Here is a 17,576-nt window from a genome sequence, read left to right as displayed (position 1 = left end):
AGCTGGTAACCACCTCCAGCCCACGGTAAAGGTGAATTTTTCCCAAGTAAAAAAAATTAGAGTTGCACGGCTCATTCAGTCCCTTCCTGCTCTCCATCCCACTCGCCCTCCCCCACCCCTGCCACCCCCCACGTTTGCCAGTCCTCTGGCCGTCCTCACAAAGGGTCTTCTCCCCAGAGAAGACCAGGGCGTAGGGCAACCTCACTTCTCGCCTCAGAAGGCACCCCTCTTTTCACTTAGGAGGAAACACTTAGCCAGACATTCGGGCACCAGCGGGAGCACCAGTGGTTCTCCTTGCCAGCATGGACAGCTCGCTCCCCGGCGACGCCGGGACGCCGCCCCGGGCCTGAGCCGGGACGAGCCGTGGCTGCGCTAGGCCGGCAGTGAGAGCGGATGTTCGCGGAGCGCGGGCCAAGTGAGAAATTGGATCTCTTGAGTAGGAAAGTTGGCAATAAGAGACTCAGTGCACCTGCAAATAAACAAATCTGCCTTTATTATCCCTTATTAATGTTAAATATATCCTGTGGGGAAATGTCTCTGGAGGTCCCTTTCCAGTGTGTATGTAACCAGCCACTGGGTGGGAATGCGTGGGGCAGGAAGCATTTTAGTCTTTTTCGTTCTGTAAACTGTAGATGAAGAGAGAGCTTAGATGGGGAGGAACTGGGTGGACCCCATCACCGGCTTGGGAACAGAGGAAGTTCACATCAGTGTGTTACGTGATCCTGCCTGGCACTGTCAGACCCAAAACAGAATCAGGAGAGGAGTGCGCCCTTGCCCCCGAGCTCTGCAGGCCTGCGAGAGCGCCTCTGTGCTCCCGGGGCTCCCCCCTCGCCCCGCCCCCATCCTCTCCTCGCAGCCTTCCTGGGCCCCTGCTCCTGGGACTTTGAATGGAGTGATGCCGCACAAACAAGGACCAGTGTCGCCTTTTTCCCTTAAATCTCTCACTCGGTGGGAAATCACACAGGCTGACTTACACTTGCTTTATTAGCTTCATAAATTTATGGTAAACCGGCCATGGAAGTGGCTTTCACCGTTAGGTGCTCTGGCATACTGGTTACATACGGCACGTGTGTGCCGTAGCGAATGGTGGGCGCAGCACAGTGTTGTAGGCTGCCGTGTGGTGTATTTAGTATGTTATGTGTCATGTAGATAGGGAAGTATAGTATCTACATGCTCTACAATAAGCCAGTCACTTTAAAGAAATTATTTCAGTTTCTAAAATTATGTTCCTAGGCACAATGTTAATTTTGCCTCTGCTCCCCCCGCTTTTGTGTGTATTCCATCTTTGTGCCTCGTGCTAGAGGGTTTACCCGTATGAGAGAGGAGAGCGAAGCAGTTCTTTCGATTTTGGGGAGTTTCCTTTTACCAGATACGCAGTTGTCAGGCTTTCCCTCCTTGACGGTCTTCGGAACGCTGACTCGAACGTGGAGCAGAAGTTCTGGGGAAAACCTCCTAGTCTCTTGCAGACACGGTGGCAGGGCCGCCAGCTGGTCCACCGAGAGTAAGAAGGTAAAAGTCACCCGCAGGCAGGCAGAGAGGAGGGCTTGCCTCTGCGTGTCTGGATGTGCGTGAGGCCCGAGCGAGAAGCGGTGGGACTTGGTTACGAGTGGCTGCCCGGAGGTGGGCACAAGGGCCGTGTGGGGACAGTTCCTGGACACGCCTGCCCTGCGAAGCGGTGGCGGCGCACCTGGACGCGCCCCTGTGAGTCAGATCCGGGGGTTCGCGTCTGGTGTTGGGGTGTCTGCGGAGCCCACAGCGACCTCCAGACCATGTCCAAACGTTCTTAATGAAAAGCTTCAAACTACAGCACGGAGAGGCTTCACTGCCCGCGAAGACGCTCTGCCTCCTGCCTCTCAGCCTCGCGCCGCCGCACGCGCAGGCCCCTTGTCTCAGGCACCTTTCAGAGTAAGTTGCAGGCATCTCTCTGCTGTCCCCACACGCATGTTTTGTACTGGTGCTCAAGGTCTTGCTGGCCTTTGGATGTGATATTTAAGTACAGGGAAATGCACACTTCTAAAGTGTCCATTTGCGGAAGGTTTTTAAAGTTTATTTTGTGAGAGAGGGAGGGAGAGCGGATTCCCAGCAGGCGCCACACCGTCAGTGCAGAGCCCGATGTGGGGCCGGAAGTCACAAAACGATGAGATTGGACACTTAACCGGCTGAGCCACTCAGGTGCCCCCGTTTGCTGAGTTTGAACAGACGTGTGCCTGAAAAATCCAGTCTCTTGTCAAGATGCAGAACAGTATCCTCACCCTCGCCTGCATACTTTGAATTTACATTTTTTAGCCATTTTTTTCCCATTTTGGTATCATTTCAGACTGTAAAAATGTTCCAAAGGTAGTAAGTGTAAAGAATTCCCATATGGCCTCAGCCAGCCGCTCCGTGTGTCTGCACGCTACATAATCACAGTCCGGGCAGTCTTGACACGATACTGTTAAAGATATGCAGACCCTGTTTCCACTTTGCCCCGTGGTCACTAACACCCTTTTTCTGCCCCAGGATCCTGCCCAGGCTCAGCCTATACTTAGTCACCTCCTCCCCTGTGTGTCACGACCTTGACACTGGCCTTAATTAAGTCTTCAGAAGGTCCCTCAACTTGAGTCTGTGTCGTGCTTTCTCATAGTTAGATTCGAGTTGTGTGCTTTTGACAAGAGTCCCACGGAAGTCCGTCATGCCTCCCAGGGCCTCTCCCGCGGTGGCAAGGGATGCTGGAATGCCTGCCTGCTGGTGCTCCCTGTGGGGACTGGTCCAGGTGCTGTGTCTGCAGGCTTGTCTGTGAAGTTCCAGTCCTTCCCTCTGTGGTCGGTGCATTTCGGGGAGACGCTGGAGACGGTGTCAGTACCCTGTTTCTTATCACACTTTCATCCATTCTAGAATCCGTTCGGGAGTCATATGTGACGCAGTTATTACTGTGGTGTTTGAGAAACAGTGATTTTTTTTTCCCCCAAAAGAAACATGTGTGATTTCTGAACAGAGCCAGTTTTTCTTCATTTATTCAGTTATTTGTATTAATATGGACTCATGGCTATTTTATTCTACAGGATATAATCTATTACTACCTTATTTTGTTCAAATTGTTAAGATTTGCCTTTAGGATCCCTTGTGAGTTGATGCCTGTACCCTTTTGATATGACCCCATTAAAAACATTTTTTTTAATGTTTATTCATCTCAGAGAACAAGCACATGTCGGGGAGGGGCAGAGGGAGGGAGAGAACCAGGCTCCACTCTGTCAGCAGAGGACCCCGTGCGGGTCCCGCAAAACCACAGGATCAGGACCTGAACTGAAACCAAGAGTCCCAAGAATTGGTCGCTTAGCTGAGCCACCTCGGCACTCCAGACCCCATTATTTTTCTGAGTACTTTACCTTTGGCGCCTCAAGCTGTTCCAGGATCATCTTGTACTTTCCCTCCTCCAGCCCTGGAATCAGCCATTTTTCTAAAGAGCTCTGGTTCCTCTTATTGGAGAATCCCATTTTTTAAGACCATATGGCTTCATCTCTGATCCTGAGTTATATTTCTGAATGGCTATAAATTGTTATATGAGGTTCCAGAATCTTAAAAAGGCAAACTTTACGGACACATCACAATGCAGAGGGCTGGAGGGCATGGTGACCGGATTGAATTTTAAGAAAGACGCCCATCTAACCTGAAGGTCCAGGTTTTCTAGGACTAGAACTGTTTTGAGAATCCCGTGTAACACTAGGAGCCTGAGGGGCGCCTGGGTGGCTCAGCTGGTTAAGTCAACTCTTGATTTTGGCTCAGGTCATAATCTCACAGTTTTGAGGGTTTGAGCCCCTCATCAGACTCCACACTGATAGCCCAGACTCTGCTTGGGATTCTCTCTGCACCTCCGCCACTCAGCATGTACGCACACACTCTCTCAAAATAAACTTAAAAAGAAGTAGAATCTTAAAATAAAACAAAACAAAAAACCCAGGCACCTGAGAATAAATCCCTGCCTCCTTGGCATTCTGAGAGTTGGAAATCTGGCTGCCGTGGGGACAGCACAGGCGAGGAATGAGCCAGCAGAGAGCCCTTGTGCTGTGGAGCAGGCCCTGTAGACAGCAGGTGTCTACCTGTTGACGCTCTTAGACCACGTAAGGACATGCGATAAAGCCAGCAGTGGGACTGGGTGACATATCCTGAGTTCCTTCCGCTGCTCAGAGGCCTGCAAACAGTCGCCTCTTTGCTCAGTAGCAGAGCAGACACCTTGCACGTCAGACTGTGTGAGGAGGGTTTGCCGGATAGGCTTCAGCAGGCATTGGTGACCCTGGCGGACAGAGCTGTAAAAAGGCGAATGCCAGAAAGGATTGACACAGCCTGGCCGGGGCCCTGACGTCACTCCCCGAGGTGTGCAGAACTGCTGTGTCCCGGAAGAGCCGTCTGTGGGGCTTGGGTGTCCTCTTTTGGCTGTTGGAAGCCACCCCACCACCTTGACCTGCCTTAGATCATCATAGCAAGACCTATGTTGCCCATCAGTTTTTATTTAAACTGCTAGGCAATTGGCTTCTCTCCATCTCTGCTTATTTTCTAAATTGGAAGTTTTTATGAACTGTGGGAAAGGTTGGGTTTTGCTGATAGGGTCTCCGGAGGGTGGGTGTCTATGGTAACATTGGTAACATGTTAAAGCATAGGGTGAAAGGTGAGGAGCAGGTAAGTAGAGTCATGTGGTCTGGAAACCCTCTGGGGAAGTCTCCTGGGAATGCCGAAGAGCCAGCGTTTGAGCAGGCAGTCCGCCAGTAGTGACCAGCAGGGCAGTGCTGGGGCTCTCCTGGGGGGTGTGGTCCTTGTGCCGCCCTGCAAGATGGAGGAGGACGCGGGAGCGTGTCTGGGCAGCCGGGCGAACACTGCACACACCCCTAAGACGGGTGAGACCCAGAAGAGCAGAGTCTATACCTGGCTCTCATCAGGGACCTCGAACAACTGTAAAGACATGCACACCCAGCACCGCAGCACCTAATACAATATGCAAGTCCTGACACGTGAGGGGGAAACAAGACAAGAGTAGGTAAGAGTAGGGACTTCATTACCCCCACCTGCAGCCGTGGACAGATGCTCCCCACAGAGAATGAGCGAGGCAGAGTTGGATTGGAACCACACCGGGTGCTTCTCCATTTCCATTAGTGAGCAGCTGCTCTGAGTGTAGCATGCCTAGAAAACCCAAGATGTGATCTTTGCCATCAGAAAGCTCACCCGCCTGGTCTTCAAAGAGCTCCATAAAAATGGAGGCCTTGGGAAAACAAGAGCTGATGTAGCACAAGACTGCAGGTGCAGAAGGGGCAAGGCTGTTGAAGGCAGCTGGGCCGGCCTGAGGGTACAGGTTCCTGGTGTGGAGGGGGAGCTCTCCTGGCCAGGTGGGCTTCGGGACCAGTGTTGAGGGCCTGGTGTGAATCAGGAGCTCGATTGGAAGCCTCTTGGATGCTAAGTCGAGACCCCTGGATTCTATCCTGTGGAAACTGGATTTGTGTGTTGGCAGTGTAGAGGAGACCAGATGGACTGCAAGGGAACTGAATCAGACCCAGTGACTAGAAGTGGGTTCTGGGGACAAGGACCTGGGTGGGCTATAGGAGATGTCGCTGCAGGCTGTCACAGGGTGACAGGGTGTACCAGGTTAGGAGTCCAAGTTGGCGTTGAGCTCACCAGCTGGGGTGGCCTGCCACAGGTTTCCTAGAGCCTGGATCTGACCTCGCCTAGAACAGGTAGGAATTCTAGTAATGGCATGTATTATATACTGTGCTTCCTGGGCTTTATACTTTTTCAAAATGAAGTAAAAAAATAAGAATAGATTTGCAATCCAAATATACATCTAACTATCCCTTTCCCGCTTTTTTAACCTCAGGTTGACCCCAAAGATTGGCTTTCCGTGGAGTGAAATCAGGAACATCTCTTTCAATGACAAAAAGTTTGTCATTAAGCCCATCGACAAGAAGGCACCCGTAAGTTTCTATGGATTCTAGGCAAGGGGTTATGGTTTTCTTATAGCCAACCGTGTCTTCCAGTCACAGTCTGATTTCTCTGTGACAGGGAGCTGGTGATATTCAGGATCACTTGTGTGGTGCAGGGTGCACAAACTGTCAGCAGGTTACACTGAGGGGCAAGGACCCCTTGCGTCATATGGGAGAGGTATCCTGGAACCCAGGTGTCTGGCCAAAGGTAGCTGACTGTGTCCCCTAAGTTTTCAAATAGTCTTCGTTCCTTATGAAGAAAACAGCAGTTTCTGAGTCATTGACCAAATGATAAGTATTTCACAAAATGTTGCATTTCTGAGCTTGTGAATGTTTGTTTTCCTGTGGAAGACGTCTGCCTCCAGATGGTGTACTGTGGGTGGGGGGCTCACATCGGCAACCCCCTGGAAGCAGTCGGGGCACAAGCCCCCAGGACCGGAGCTGGCTTGCTGAGTATCGTGGCAATTGACCGTGTTGGGAAAAGTCACAGCTGCAGCCAGAGCACCGCTGGTCCCCCGTCCCTCCCGTGTTCTCCTCCAGAACGTACCCCTCTGCCTTTCTCTAAGCCCCTTCTGCCCCTTCCAGTGCTCTTGACGCAGGCGCCTTCGCGTTGGTGCCAACGTGGGAAGTGGGTCCTCGCAGAGAGGAGGCTGGTGGGCAGTCTTCCTGGGAGGACGTGGCTGGACAGGGGCACACAGACTGTTAACTAGTAACTGCAGGGACGGGTGTATTAGGAAAGGCATTCAGTCTTGCAGTTGATTCTGCTAATGGTTAAGCTTTGAGCTATTTGATGAGATAACTTGAGACATACATACTGTAGTGTGATGGAGTGAGTGAAAATTGTGTTTTCTAATCAGAAATCTGGTCCTTAAAACTGTCACTTGAAGGATTCTCTCATCCCCATGTGAACCATTTTACAGAATCGTAGATTGCAAAGGACTTTGTATCTTGGTTACAGTGTTGGGCTTAGAGAGGCCAGCGTGGGCTTCGGTCCAGGCCACAGGCGCCCGGGAGCCTTCCTGGGCTGGGGCCCTGCTGGGTGACAGGCGACCCACATGGGACACTGAGCCGCGTTATTGTCCAGCTGCCCCTCCCCACATATCGGTCAGTCCGGCGTAAGTGAAAAACAGGTCTTGATGCTGTTTGTGAAAGTATTTTCTCCTTTATTGAAAATGTTTCCTGCTGTTTGTAAACTCTTGACTCCCTACTCTGTGGGTAGTTGCCCAGTTATTCCACAATTAAAGCAGCATTTAATGCAGAGTCTCCAGCTCCATGGTAACAGGCCACATTAACATGCAGCGTCGAAGCCCAGGGGTCACAGTGTCCCCATGCTACCGTGGCCCGTGAGATGGGGGCAGTCAGGAGAGCGAGACGATCCTCGGGTCTCTGGGTGGGCTGCCGCCACAGGTGGTGCTCATTGTTCAGAACTATTGAAAGAAATTTGACAGAAGCAAGACTACTGGACTGGACTCCTTAAGGATTAGTGTGTGTGTGTGTGTGTGTGTGTGTGTGTTTCTTAATTCCCATAAGTTTAGCTTTTGAAAAGCCACAGGATATTTTCTCTACTGGACTGGACTCCTTAAGGATGTGTGTGTGTGTGTGTGCGTGCGTGCGTGCGTGCGTGCGCGTGTGCGTGCGCGCGCGCTTAAGGATTAGTGTGTGTGTGTGTGTTTCTTAATTCCCATAAGTTTAGCTTTTGAAAAGCCGCAGGATATTTCCTAATCTTAAAATTCCAAGCAAAGGCAATTGCAGTGGTTCTGGTTGAATTAGCTGAGCATACTTTTTCTGTATACTGGCTTCCTGTGGAGCCGCTGGTGGAAGGAAGGAAGGCGGGAGCCACAGTGGTTGGTAGCATCCTGCGAGCAGGCTCTGGTAGCTGCCATGCACGGCGTGGGGTCCCGCCCTCACGGGCCACATTCCGGTGCGAGAGACGGATGAAGACCAGCACTGTGCTCCCTTTCCGGCCGCAGATTCAAGAGTGCGGTTGTGTTAGTGACCAATCGGGTGAGGAGACAGGATGGGGGACAGCGTGGCCGCTCCAGGTGGCTGGCGCGGCCTGCTCAAGGAGGCCAGGGCCCCACGCCAGGAGCTGGGGTGAGGGAATGCGCCCTCCACTCCGTGGCCCTGCCCAGCTTCCAGCCTTGCACTTGGGGCCCTAGAGAATCCCGTTCGCCCAGAAGACAGGCGAGGAAACCCCAAAGGTCCGAGCTGGCTCCTGGGTGAGGCTGAGGAGTCCATTCCCTGGGCTGACTGGAGGGTGCGCCTGCCGCTCCCAGACCAGCCGTTTCCCTCGTAAAAGCTCATTCCTCCTCCTGCCGGCCTGGCCACTGCCCAATGGGGCCTGGGACACCTGCCCCCTCCCCAGCCGTCCTGCAAGGGACGGGACCGGCTCTGTCTCCTCCAGAAAGGGCTCTCTGTGCCTGCAGCCTTGTGCAAGAGCGAAGGCGGCCACCTGTGTAAGGGATTCTGAAAACCCCCATCTGCCCTTGGTGGGTGGAGGGGCTCCTGGTTTGACAGCCTTACTGCTGTGTGTCCACCTCCTTCTCTCTTCTGTCTGTCTGTCTGTCTGTCTCTCTCTCTCTCTCTCTCGTATTCTTAGGGCATGAACTCATCTCGTGCCTCGAGTTTGGGGTTTTAGGATGCCCATTTTCTCCAGGATTGAGCAAGCCCGGCCCCAGATCTCGCTGGTGTTGTGGTTTTGCATGAGGAGAGTGGGCTGGGGACTTGGATTTAGAAATCCTTAAATCAGTTGGTTTCAGATTTTCTTCATTCATTTGAAGTCAGAAACCAGCTTCCTTCAAAGGCAAATGCAGGAAATTTCCTCTGCTCCCAGGCTGTGTGCAGACCTTGACGCGGGGCCACCTGCCACCGTGATGTTACTGCAGTTTCTGTCCCTTGACGTTTCTGTAAGGAGGCGCTGGTGTCACTGGAGCTCCTTTGCAATGCTTCAGAGCCTCGTTCTACCCGGTTTGGGGCAGCATGCCTGCGTGGCCCTAACAGAGGACCATTTTCTCTGGTGGAACAGAGAGAGAGGGGTGTGCAGTGAAAACCCCTTCTCCCAGCCCTGCAGACCCTGCCTGGGAAACCCGATGACTTCATACCAAAAGTGTGAAGCCCACAGAGAGCCATGCCCAGGAACTCTGTGGGTTCTCGGGTGCAACGTTACTGTCTTTCCCGCATTTCTGGCATAGATGAAAAACATAAGCCAAGGGGGGCCTTCTGGGGCGTGTTGCTTGCTCAGTAGTGTGTCCCATCTGGTTTCAGAAGCCTCTGTGTCTTTGTTCCGGCCACCCGTCTCCTGTTCCAGTGGTCAGAATCTGGATGCCAGGGGCCCCAGGCGGAGAAGAGAAAGGGAAAAAAGCTGAAGCAGACTGGCATTTTAAAATAACTTCACACAAGAATTTCTAAACCCTCTTTCCTATCCTGTGTTAATCACAGCAGTAGCATGAGCTAGGGGACAAGGTCATGTGTCTTCTCTATCACTCATCCCAGACTTCTGCGGTCATAGTCCTCACGTTCTTGGGTGCTTTGTTTGTTCTGTTCTCTTCAAGAAGGTTCTACTTTCCTAAGGCAGCCAGCAGTCTGTGCGGGGACCTCTGTGTACCAGGCAACTCCTGTCCTGCCAGACCCTGTCCTGAGTTCCGACCAACAGGATCTGAGTTAATCTGCTCAGCAGCCTGGTTAGATCAGTGTCTCCCCTGGGCAGCTGATGGTGCTCAGATTCGGAAGAAGGGACTCACTCAGGGCCTCGGGCTCAGCCGTGGTGGTGCTGTGTAGACTCCGGCCCCTGGTGAATACAGGGCCTTGCTTCGGTCCTGGAGACCCAGGTGAATGAACACAGCCCTGCTCTGCTGTCAAGAGAGCTGCCCGCCCAGTAGAGGATGGAGAACCAACGCAGGTCAGCCGAGGAAAGTGCGGACATGCCCTCAGGTGCAGGGGGCACAGGTGGGGTCACGAAGACCGGAGATGATGGCTTCATGCTGTCTCCTGAGGGGCTGGTGCCCCATGGGTTTATGGGATTGGACAGGACTTCCCAAGTAGTGAGGCTGCTTTGAGCAAATGTGCTCATGGGCACGAAAGTGCAGTTTAGGGGAACATGGGGAGGCTGGAGCCTGGGCAGAAGCCCTCCACACAGGCCCAGCCGCGGCGTTTCTACCTGGTCCTGGAGCTCTGCAGGCGGCCAGTAGTGACCCGAATGACACCCTGGGGAATAGTGTGGGAGGTGACGTTGAGGCAGGGAGATAAGCTGAAATCGAAGCTGCTGCACCGCAGGCAGGACTTAGGGACGATGGCTCATGGTCGAGGTGCTAGCTGCAGGTCAGGCGGCATGGACTCGGGGCGCCGGGTTTCCTGAGGCTGTAGCACCCCTTGCCCTGGAGAGGGTGCGTGTACACCCGCAAAGACCACACACACTTGCTGTCTCTGTTCCAGAGGAGCCAAATCTGGTGACCCAGGAACTTTGGTTGGTCACTTAGTGTCACTGGCTTTTTCCTTGAGGCCCCATTGTGGCCCCATTTGTCCTTTTGGAAAAGGTTACCTGGAACTTTGTGAAGTTGGGTTTGGGGGAAGAAAGCCGAAGGCAGGCGTCCCACTGAGAGCCCACCCGCTCTGTTTCGCAGGACTTCGTGTTCTATGCCCCCCGCCTGCGCATTAACAAGCGCATCCTGCAGCTGTGCATGGGCAACCACGAGCTGTACATGCGCCGCCGGAAGCCCGACACCATCGAGGTGCAGCAGATGAAGGCGCAGGCGCGGGAGGAGAAGCACCAGAAGCAGCTGGAGCGGTGAGCCGGGTGGAGGCCAGCGGGCCTGGGCGGCGTCCGCCTGCGGGGCGCTAGCCTGTCCCCTCCCCCCGAGGAGCAGGGGCCTCCCCGAGCCTGCCCATCAGGGGTGGGGCGGCCTGGCTGTGGGCTGGGGACCAGAGCGCTCAGGGTCACTGCCCCTGCCTGCCGCGTCCGTGCCACTGGAGGACAGGCCCGGACTGGTGATGTGGCAAATGCCTGCCAGCACCTAACCTTCCTGTCCCCCCACCCTCTAATAGGCAGCAGCTGGAAACGGAGAAGAAGAGGAGAGAAACCGTGGAGAGGGAGAAGGAGCAGATGATGCGGGAGAAGGAGGAGCTGATGCTGCGGCTGCAGGACTACGAGCAGAAAACCAAGAAGGCTGAGAAAGGTGGGTCCGTGCTGGCGCCGCCACCGCAGGTGCGCAGCGGGGGGCTCACGGCCAGGACTGTGTCCCGTTCATAGCACCCAGAGCAGGGGCTCGAGGACCCGCCCTGGTCATGGGGGAGGGGGTTGGATTAGATGATTCTGTACCATTCTGTGCTAAATGCTTTCTGCACATCATCCTTCTAAATTTTCCCTCACTCCTCTGGGGTTAGTACCGAGTTACCCCCTTTTCCTGATGACAATGTTAAGGGTTAGCAGGTAAAATAATTTGCCCAAGGTCACACGGCTAGTGAGTGCCCAAACTGTGCCACACGGCCCCCCCATCTTATAAATGAAAACCTAGGCAGGGCGTGCAGTTTGTGTGTGTTCCCATGGGAGCCTGGCCCGGCCGGGAGGGAGAGCCCTGCACAGTTTCTGATCATGGTGAGGATGTCTGCACGCCTAGTAGGAACACGCCCCAGTGCAGAGCTTTGTAGCCTGGGGGTGCGGGGCAGGGAGACCCCATCCCACACAGGAATTCAGGGCCCCTGGCCGAAGCCTTCGAGCAGCCCTGGGTCTGTGCTCTCTCCAGAACTCTCGGACCAGATTCAGAGAGCCCTGCAGCTGGAGGAGGAGCGGAAGCGAGCCCAGGAGGAGGCGGAGCGCCTGGAGGCTGACCGTGTGGCCGCCCTGCGGGCCAAGGAGGAGCTGGAGCGGCAGGCGGCAGATCAGATAAAGAGCCAGGAGCAGCTGGTAGGAGCACCCTGGCCTCCTGGAGAGGCCGCCTCTGGGGATGACAGGGTGACACCTGCTGTGTCATCCTTTGTGTCTGCAGCTAGACAACCACCTGCTTGAGGGCGTAAAGGCTGGTGGGAGAGGCTGTCCTGATGGGAGAGGCAGTCCTGGTGGGTGGACCTTGAGCGGCCCCATCGTGGCCGGTCCAGGGGGCCAGGCGGGGCATGGCCTTGAGGACACAGGGGGCACTGCCGGCTGGGTTACAAGGGCCAGTCACCAAATAAAACGTGTGGCTGGCCGTTGGCACAAGGGCTCGGCCATAAGACCCCAGAAATAATTCGAGCTCTGTGCGCTTGCGCAGGCCGCGGAGTTGGCAGAGTACACCGCCAAGATTGCGCTCCTGGAGGAGGCCCGGCGGCGCAAAGAGGACGAGGTGGAGGAGTGGCAGCACCGGGTGAGTGCGCATGCGCGGGGCTGCGCGCCAGGTAGCCGCGGGGGGTCCCCAACGCTCTGCCCACACCAGCTTGGCTTCCTGAGCCGGAACCCCGGCAGGGATGGGCTCGGTCTGTGTACCTGTGAGTGCACTGGGCAGGAGCCTCATGTTCACATCCACCCACTCCGCTGTGGGGTCCCCCCCACCCCCCAAACTGCTCAGCCGCATCAGGAACTAGTTTCAGATACAGTCATGTGGGTGCCCCTAGCAACGGGCCACCCAAGGCCTGCCTCTCCTGACAGCTGGCGGATGCACCATGGAGAGGTCCGGACTCAAGGTCTCTGGAATGGGGCAAGGGTCTCAACGCTGCTGCTATTCCCTACATGATAGGGGATGTGACCTGACCTCTCCAAGCCTCAGTGTCCTTGTCGCAGATTCGAACTAGTGGCCAACCCGTAAGGTTGTTCTGAGGACCAGCCTGCAGAGATGTGTAATAGATTGTAGCCGTGATAGTAAGAACCATGGTCCACCTCAGGGTCCGGAGAGCCTGATGCTCCAGCTCTGAGCCCCCCACACCTGCCAGAGAAGCGTGGTCCCCAAGGGAGCTTTGGATTTGGTTCCGTGGAGACCTCTGCCAAGCTGTGACAGCTTCCCACACCTCCCTCCTATCTTTCCCCCCACTTCCGTGTCCACAGTGGCCCCTTCTGGGGATGCCCAGTGCCCCCCTCACAACTCAACTCCCACCCCCTGAACCCAAGTTGCATGCAGGTTTCTGGTGTTTAGGTTTTGAGAAAGTACTCATTATAAGGTCTTAAGAAAAGCGGGTTGGAGAACAGATTCAAACTAAGCTCATCTCCAGGGTGGAGTGGCAGGGAGGTGGGCGTGATGGAGTATTTGCACCCACGAGAAGTTGCTGGAAGGTTTAGGGGAGATGACAGGTAGGACAGTGCTGGAGTGCAGCTCGGGCAGGCGGTGAGGCGCTTAATGAGCGACAGCCACCTGAGGGAGAAGGAAGCTGTGCTCTGAAGCACTGCGGTGGCCCTTCTAGTGGCCAGAGGTGTTTGTTTCTTCCATGATTTTCCTAAAGAGGCCTGTGCGATGAACATATACTGGAATTAGAGGTAGAAGAAAGTTTTTTTTTTAATTTCTAATATTTTTGGGAAAGAGAGTGCAAGTTGGGGAGGGGCAGAGACGGAGGGAGACACAGAATCGAAGCAGGCTCCAGGCTCTGAGCTGAGGGCACAGAGCCCAACAGGGGGCTCGAACTCGTGAACTGTGAGATCACGCCCTGAGCCAAAGCCTGATGCTCAACCAACTGAGCCACTCAGGTCCCCAAGAAGTTGTGGTTCTTAAAGTCAGCCCCCTGGCATCAGTTTCTTTTCGTTGTGGGCACAGTTGAGAACTGCTCAGAGGATCTGGTGCCCCAGACTCGGAAGAGGCTGGTCAGGCCCTGCACGGGGACACTTGTCAGCAGCCGTGGCCTCCTCTGCCCCATGCTGCTCAGGCTCACGCCCGGGGAAGGGGAGGCACAGAAGCCTTAGTTGGTTAAAGAAAAGGGGATTCACACCCGTGGTTCCATATGACAAGCTGCCCCTGGGTACTGACTGCTTTCAAAGGCCAAGGAAGCCCAAGACGACCTGGTGAAGACCAAGGAGGAGCTGCACCTGGTGATGGCCGCCCCCCCACCCCCGCCACCCCCCGTCTACGAGCCGGTGAGCTACCTCGTCCAGGACAGCCTGCAGGATGAGGGCGCGGAGCAGGGCTACAGCGCCGAGCTCTCGAGCGAGGGCATCTTGGATGACCGCAACGAGGAGAAGCGCATCACCGAGGCCGAGAAGAACGAGCGGGTGCAGCGGCAGCTGCTGGTGAGGGCGCCCTCCCTCCATCTCCCAGGGAGGGGGCTGTCCCTGTGCCACCACCCCCCACGCCCCACCCCGGCCGTGCCTGACCTGTGCCGCTTCCTGTTGCAGACCCTGACCAACGAGCTGTCCCAGGCCAGAGACGAGAACAAGAGGACCCACAACGACATCATCCACAATGAGAACATGCGGCAGGGCCGGGACAAGTACAAGACACTGCGGCAGATCCGGCAGGGCAACACCAAGCAGCGGATCGATGAGTTCGAGGCCATGTGAGGCCCTGACCGGGCGGGCGGGGGCGGGGCCTCACCTGGGCTTTGCGGGGATGGGGTCGCTGTCGGACTCCAGAGCTTGTATTCGTAGTTCTTTAAATCTAGGACACCCCCCCCTTCCCCATCGTATTCCAGTTCCTGTAAAGTGAGAGGAGGTCTGTCGGCGGGAAGGAACGTTCTGGGGCTGGGGTCAGTGGAAGCCTCCCTGGTTGATTTCCCCCACCATGTCGCAGTGCCAAGCAGGCCTGGGCTGGTCCCCGCCGCTGAGCCCCTCCTGCTCTGTGCCGGTGGCAGGACGGGCTGAATCCGTGAAAGATGCCCGTGAGGGCTGGGTGACAGACTCCTTGCTGGCATGTGGGATGCAGGTTCCGTGTCATTAAAGAAAACCACATTGTGGCTTCTCTTCTGTGCCATACTTTTTTCCGTATTTGAAATTGGCTCAAATTGATTGATCTTTGATTTCTATGAAGGATCCATCTTTGTATATGTTTTTTGAGGGGTGGAAATTACTTTGGAAATGGCGTCTGCAGCACCCCACACAGCGCACACCCAACTTCTCTTCCCCTGCTGCTTCAGCTTGGGGTCGACAGGGAGGACGCTCCAGCCTTAGGGACCTGGGTGTTTGTGTTTTGTTTGTTTGTTTGTTTTTGCTTAACAGAGGGCTACCTTATTGGACTCACCGAATTAATGATCAGCTGTAGAGAATAGTATTTATATATGTGACAATATGGGTTTGTAACATTAGTTTTAAAAAGGGAAAGTTTCATTCTGTATATTTTGTTACCTTTTACAGAATAAAAGAATTATGGATTGATGTGAGGGCAGTGGTGAGGTTGATTAACTGCTGTAATCACATCTGTAAACAGGACTTTCTTACTCGGTCCAGTACTGGACTGTGCACAGCCCCGTGTTCTTTCCGAGCTGCTGTGTAAAACCAGCACCCGTGCTGTTCGGACGAGTCAGGCTCCAGCTGTGAAGGGACCCTTCCAACCTAGTCTCGTCTCCGTTCCCACAAGGAGACCTGCTCTGACTGCCCCCCTCCCCTCCCACGTCCTCAAATTGCTGTTGAAATGCCAGGTCTCACCAGTTCCCTTTCATGCCCAGCTGTGTCCTTTCCGGGCAGAGGAACCCTGCACCACAGACTGAGAAATAAAAGATGTGCAAGACGTGGCCGTGGGTGTATACTTGAGCTTCGGGGCGGGAGGGCCTCCGTCGGACTCCGCCATCCGTGCAGGCCTGGGGGACCCGCTGTCCCTCAGCCGGACCTTGGTGCTTACCAAGCCGAAACGGGGCTGGCCTGCCTCCACAAGGGACCTAACACTCGCCGGGTCATTTATTTTTCTTTGAAACGCATAGAACAAGGCCCCGTAATTTTCACTATTTGATAAGCCCTGGGGGACAGAGGGGAGTGTTGAACATTTATTGAAATCTGGCCATTTCCACAGCACAAAACCAACCTGAGACTCATTTCTGCAACATCCTCAACTGCTGAACATAAACACACATGGGGGCACGTAGTTGCTACCGCTGTGGGCTGGGACACGGGCTTCAGTGCAGAGCGAGTGTCAGGTCTGTCCACAGGTTGGGGCTGGAGAGAACCTTCTGCCATTGAAGTTCTGAGTGCGAGCACGAGTCCACGCCCCCGGCTGGGTCGTCCCCTGTGATGGCAGCAAGGAGACAGATCAGTAAGGGGGGACGAGACCTACCACCTGACCGGCCCTTTCCTCCGCTTTACTATTTAATTTTTGAGAGCGCGAGTGGGGGAGAGGGAGCACCCCAAGCCAGCCCCGTGCTGCCAGCAGAGTCCATCCAGTGTGGGGCCCGAGCCCACAAACCGTGAGAGCGTGACCTGAGCCAAGATCAAGAGCCGGACGCTTTGCCGACTTAACCCACCAGGCGCTTCCCGTTGGCTTTTTTAAAATGGGGACAATCTTGGGGCACCTGGTGGCTCAGTTAAGCGTCAGACTGGCTGTCAGCACAGAGCCCACTTCAGAGTCTCTGCCCCTCCCTCACTCATGCCTCACTCTAAACAATGAACAATTTTAAAAACTGAAGACCAATTTAAGCATTTTTCACCTCAAGAGCACGTGAAAAGCCGCCCACGGCTGAGGGAGCGCAAGAGCACGTCTGCCCCGACACCAGGCTGCTGAGTCCCCGGCCGGCCTCAGCGCCCACAGCCGCCTGCCTTGCCTTCCCGCAGTTTGCAAGGAGGGGGCATGTTTGGTGGGTTGGCTCTTCATGAAGGGGAGTCGGGGCTGTGGGTTGACCGGAGGGGTGTCCCAGCCTGGGAGCTGGGTTTGCGGACGGCCAGGGGTGTGTCTTGAACAGGGTTCCTTTTAAAACATAGTGATTGGACGAGGAGTCTGCTGTCTTCAAGGGTCCTTGGGCGGAGGGTGCGAGCCCTCCGCACCCAGGGCTTCCCCCACGCGAGGCCAGCGGCTCTGAAAAAAGCCTTGCCCTTTCCCCACTCTTCCTGAAATTCTTTCTGAATCACCACTTGTTTGGATTAAGATATTTTCCCTTAAGAAAATAATCCTTTTATGATGGACACCACCAACAAAAGCCAGTACTGTACCCAGCCTACTTGGAAGCCTATAATTTTGTGTCTTCAGCATATCTAAATCTGATCTAAACAGTTGAAATACTTCTCTGTATTATAGCTCAGTGGAGAGTAAGGACTAGACCTGGCAATCCCCACAATTACGGTGAGCGAGGCCGTTTCCAAGTCCGTTAGGTCCCCTGCCATCACAGGAGCGTGACTGTCCCTCCTGTGGTGACCACGTGAGACCGTTGCTAAGGTCAAACCGCGCTACTTAGGCCCAATGAACATCTCAGGCAGACTTACTAGAACCGAGCCTGGCTGCCCCCAGCAAGCGGTCGTTCACCCCAAAGACAGCCTGGTCCCAGACGGTTAACTCCAGGCTGGACCGCCTCAGCTGTGGTGGACTCACGCCATTGAACACGAAGGAGTGCTTCCACTGGGGACAGGCTTGCTTCTTGACCACCGGGGACTTGAGCTTCAGCTTGTGTTGGTCTGGCAGAGTGAGGCAGCTGCATAAAGAGACAGACCCTGGGTCTGCAGTTCCTGCCCTGCCCTGCCTCTCCCCCCACCCCCCAGGGGGCTGGCCATCACTGAGACCGGAAGGGCTTATCCACTTTCCACTACAAAAAGAAATTCCAAGCCAG

At 54.9% G+C, this 17,576-nt stretch overlaps 2 protein-coding genes across 3 annotated transcripts in view; one reads left to right on the top strand and one right to left on the bottom strand.

Moving 5' to 3' along the window:
* Positions 1-15,560, top strand: part of EZR (ezrin) — a 48,985-nt gene extending 33,425 nt beyond the window's left edge. Inside the window, exons 7-13 of the mRNA XM_029944163.1 lie at positions 5,840-5,936; positions 10,565-10,728; positions 10,986-11,116; positions 11,684-11,844; positions 12,188-12,280; positions 13,876-14,124; positions 14,230-15,560. Of these exons, the coding sequence (XP_029800023.1) occupies positions 5,840-5,936; positions 10,565-10,728; positions 10,986-11,116; positions 11,684-11,844; positions 12,188-12,280; positions 13,876-14,124; positions 14,230-14,394 (1,060 nt within the window). The 3' untranslated portion in view covers positions 14,395-15,560. The remainder of the gene's footprint in view (positions 1-5,839; positions 5,937-10,564; positions 10,729-10,985; positions 11,117-11,683; positions 11,845-12,187; positions 12,281-13,875; positions 14,125-14,229) is intronic.
* A 234-nt stretch (positions 15,561-15,794) lies between these two features.
* The window catches only part of SYTL3 (synaptotagmin like 3), a 40,232-nt gene continuing 38,450 nt past the window's right edge, over positions 15,795-17,576 (bottom strand). For both annotated transcript variants that reach the window (XM_029944164.1, XM_029944165.1), the window contains exons 10-11: positions 17,236-17,441; positions 15,795-16,048 (exon numbers count right to left, since the gene is read on the bottom strand). In XM_029944164.1, the coding sequence (XP_029800024.1) occupies positions 15,939-16,048; positions 17,236-17,441 (316 nt within the window). In that variant the 3' untranslated portion in view covers positions 15,795-15,938. The remainder of the gene's footprint in view (positions 16,049-17,235; positions 17,442-17,576) is intronic.

This window comes from Suricata suricatta, chromosome 7 (genome assembly GCF_006229205.1).
Source record: "Suricata suricatta isolate VVHF042 chromosome 7, meerkat_22Aug2017_6uvM2_HiC, whole genome shotgun sequence".
Classification (NCBI taxonomy): Eukaryota; Metazoa; Chordata; class Mammalia; order Carnivora; family Herpestidae; genus Suricata; species Suricata suricatta.
Note: the sequence above shows the minus strand (reverse complement) of the source record. Positions and strands in the feature narration are given on the sequence as shown.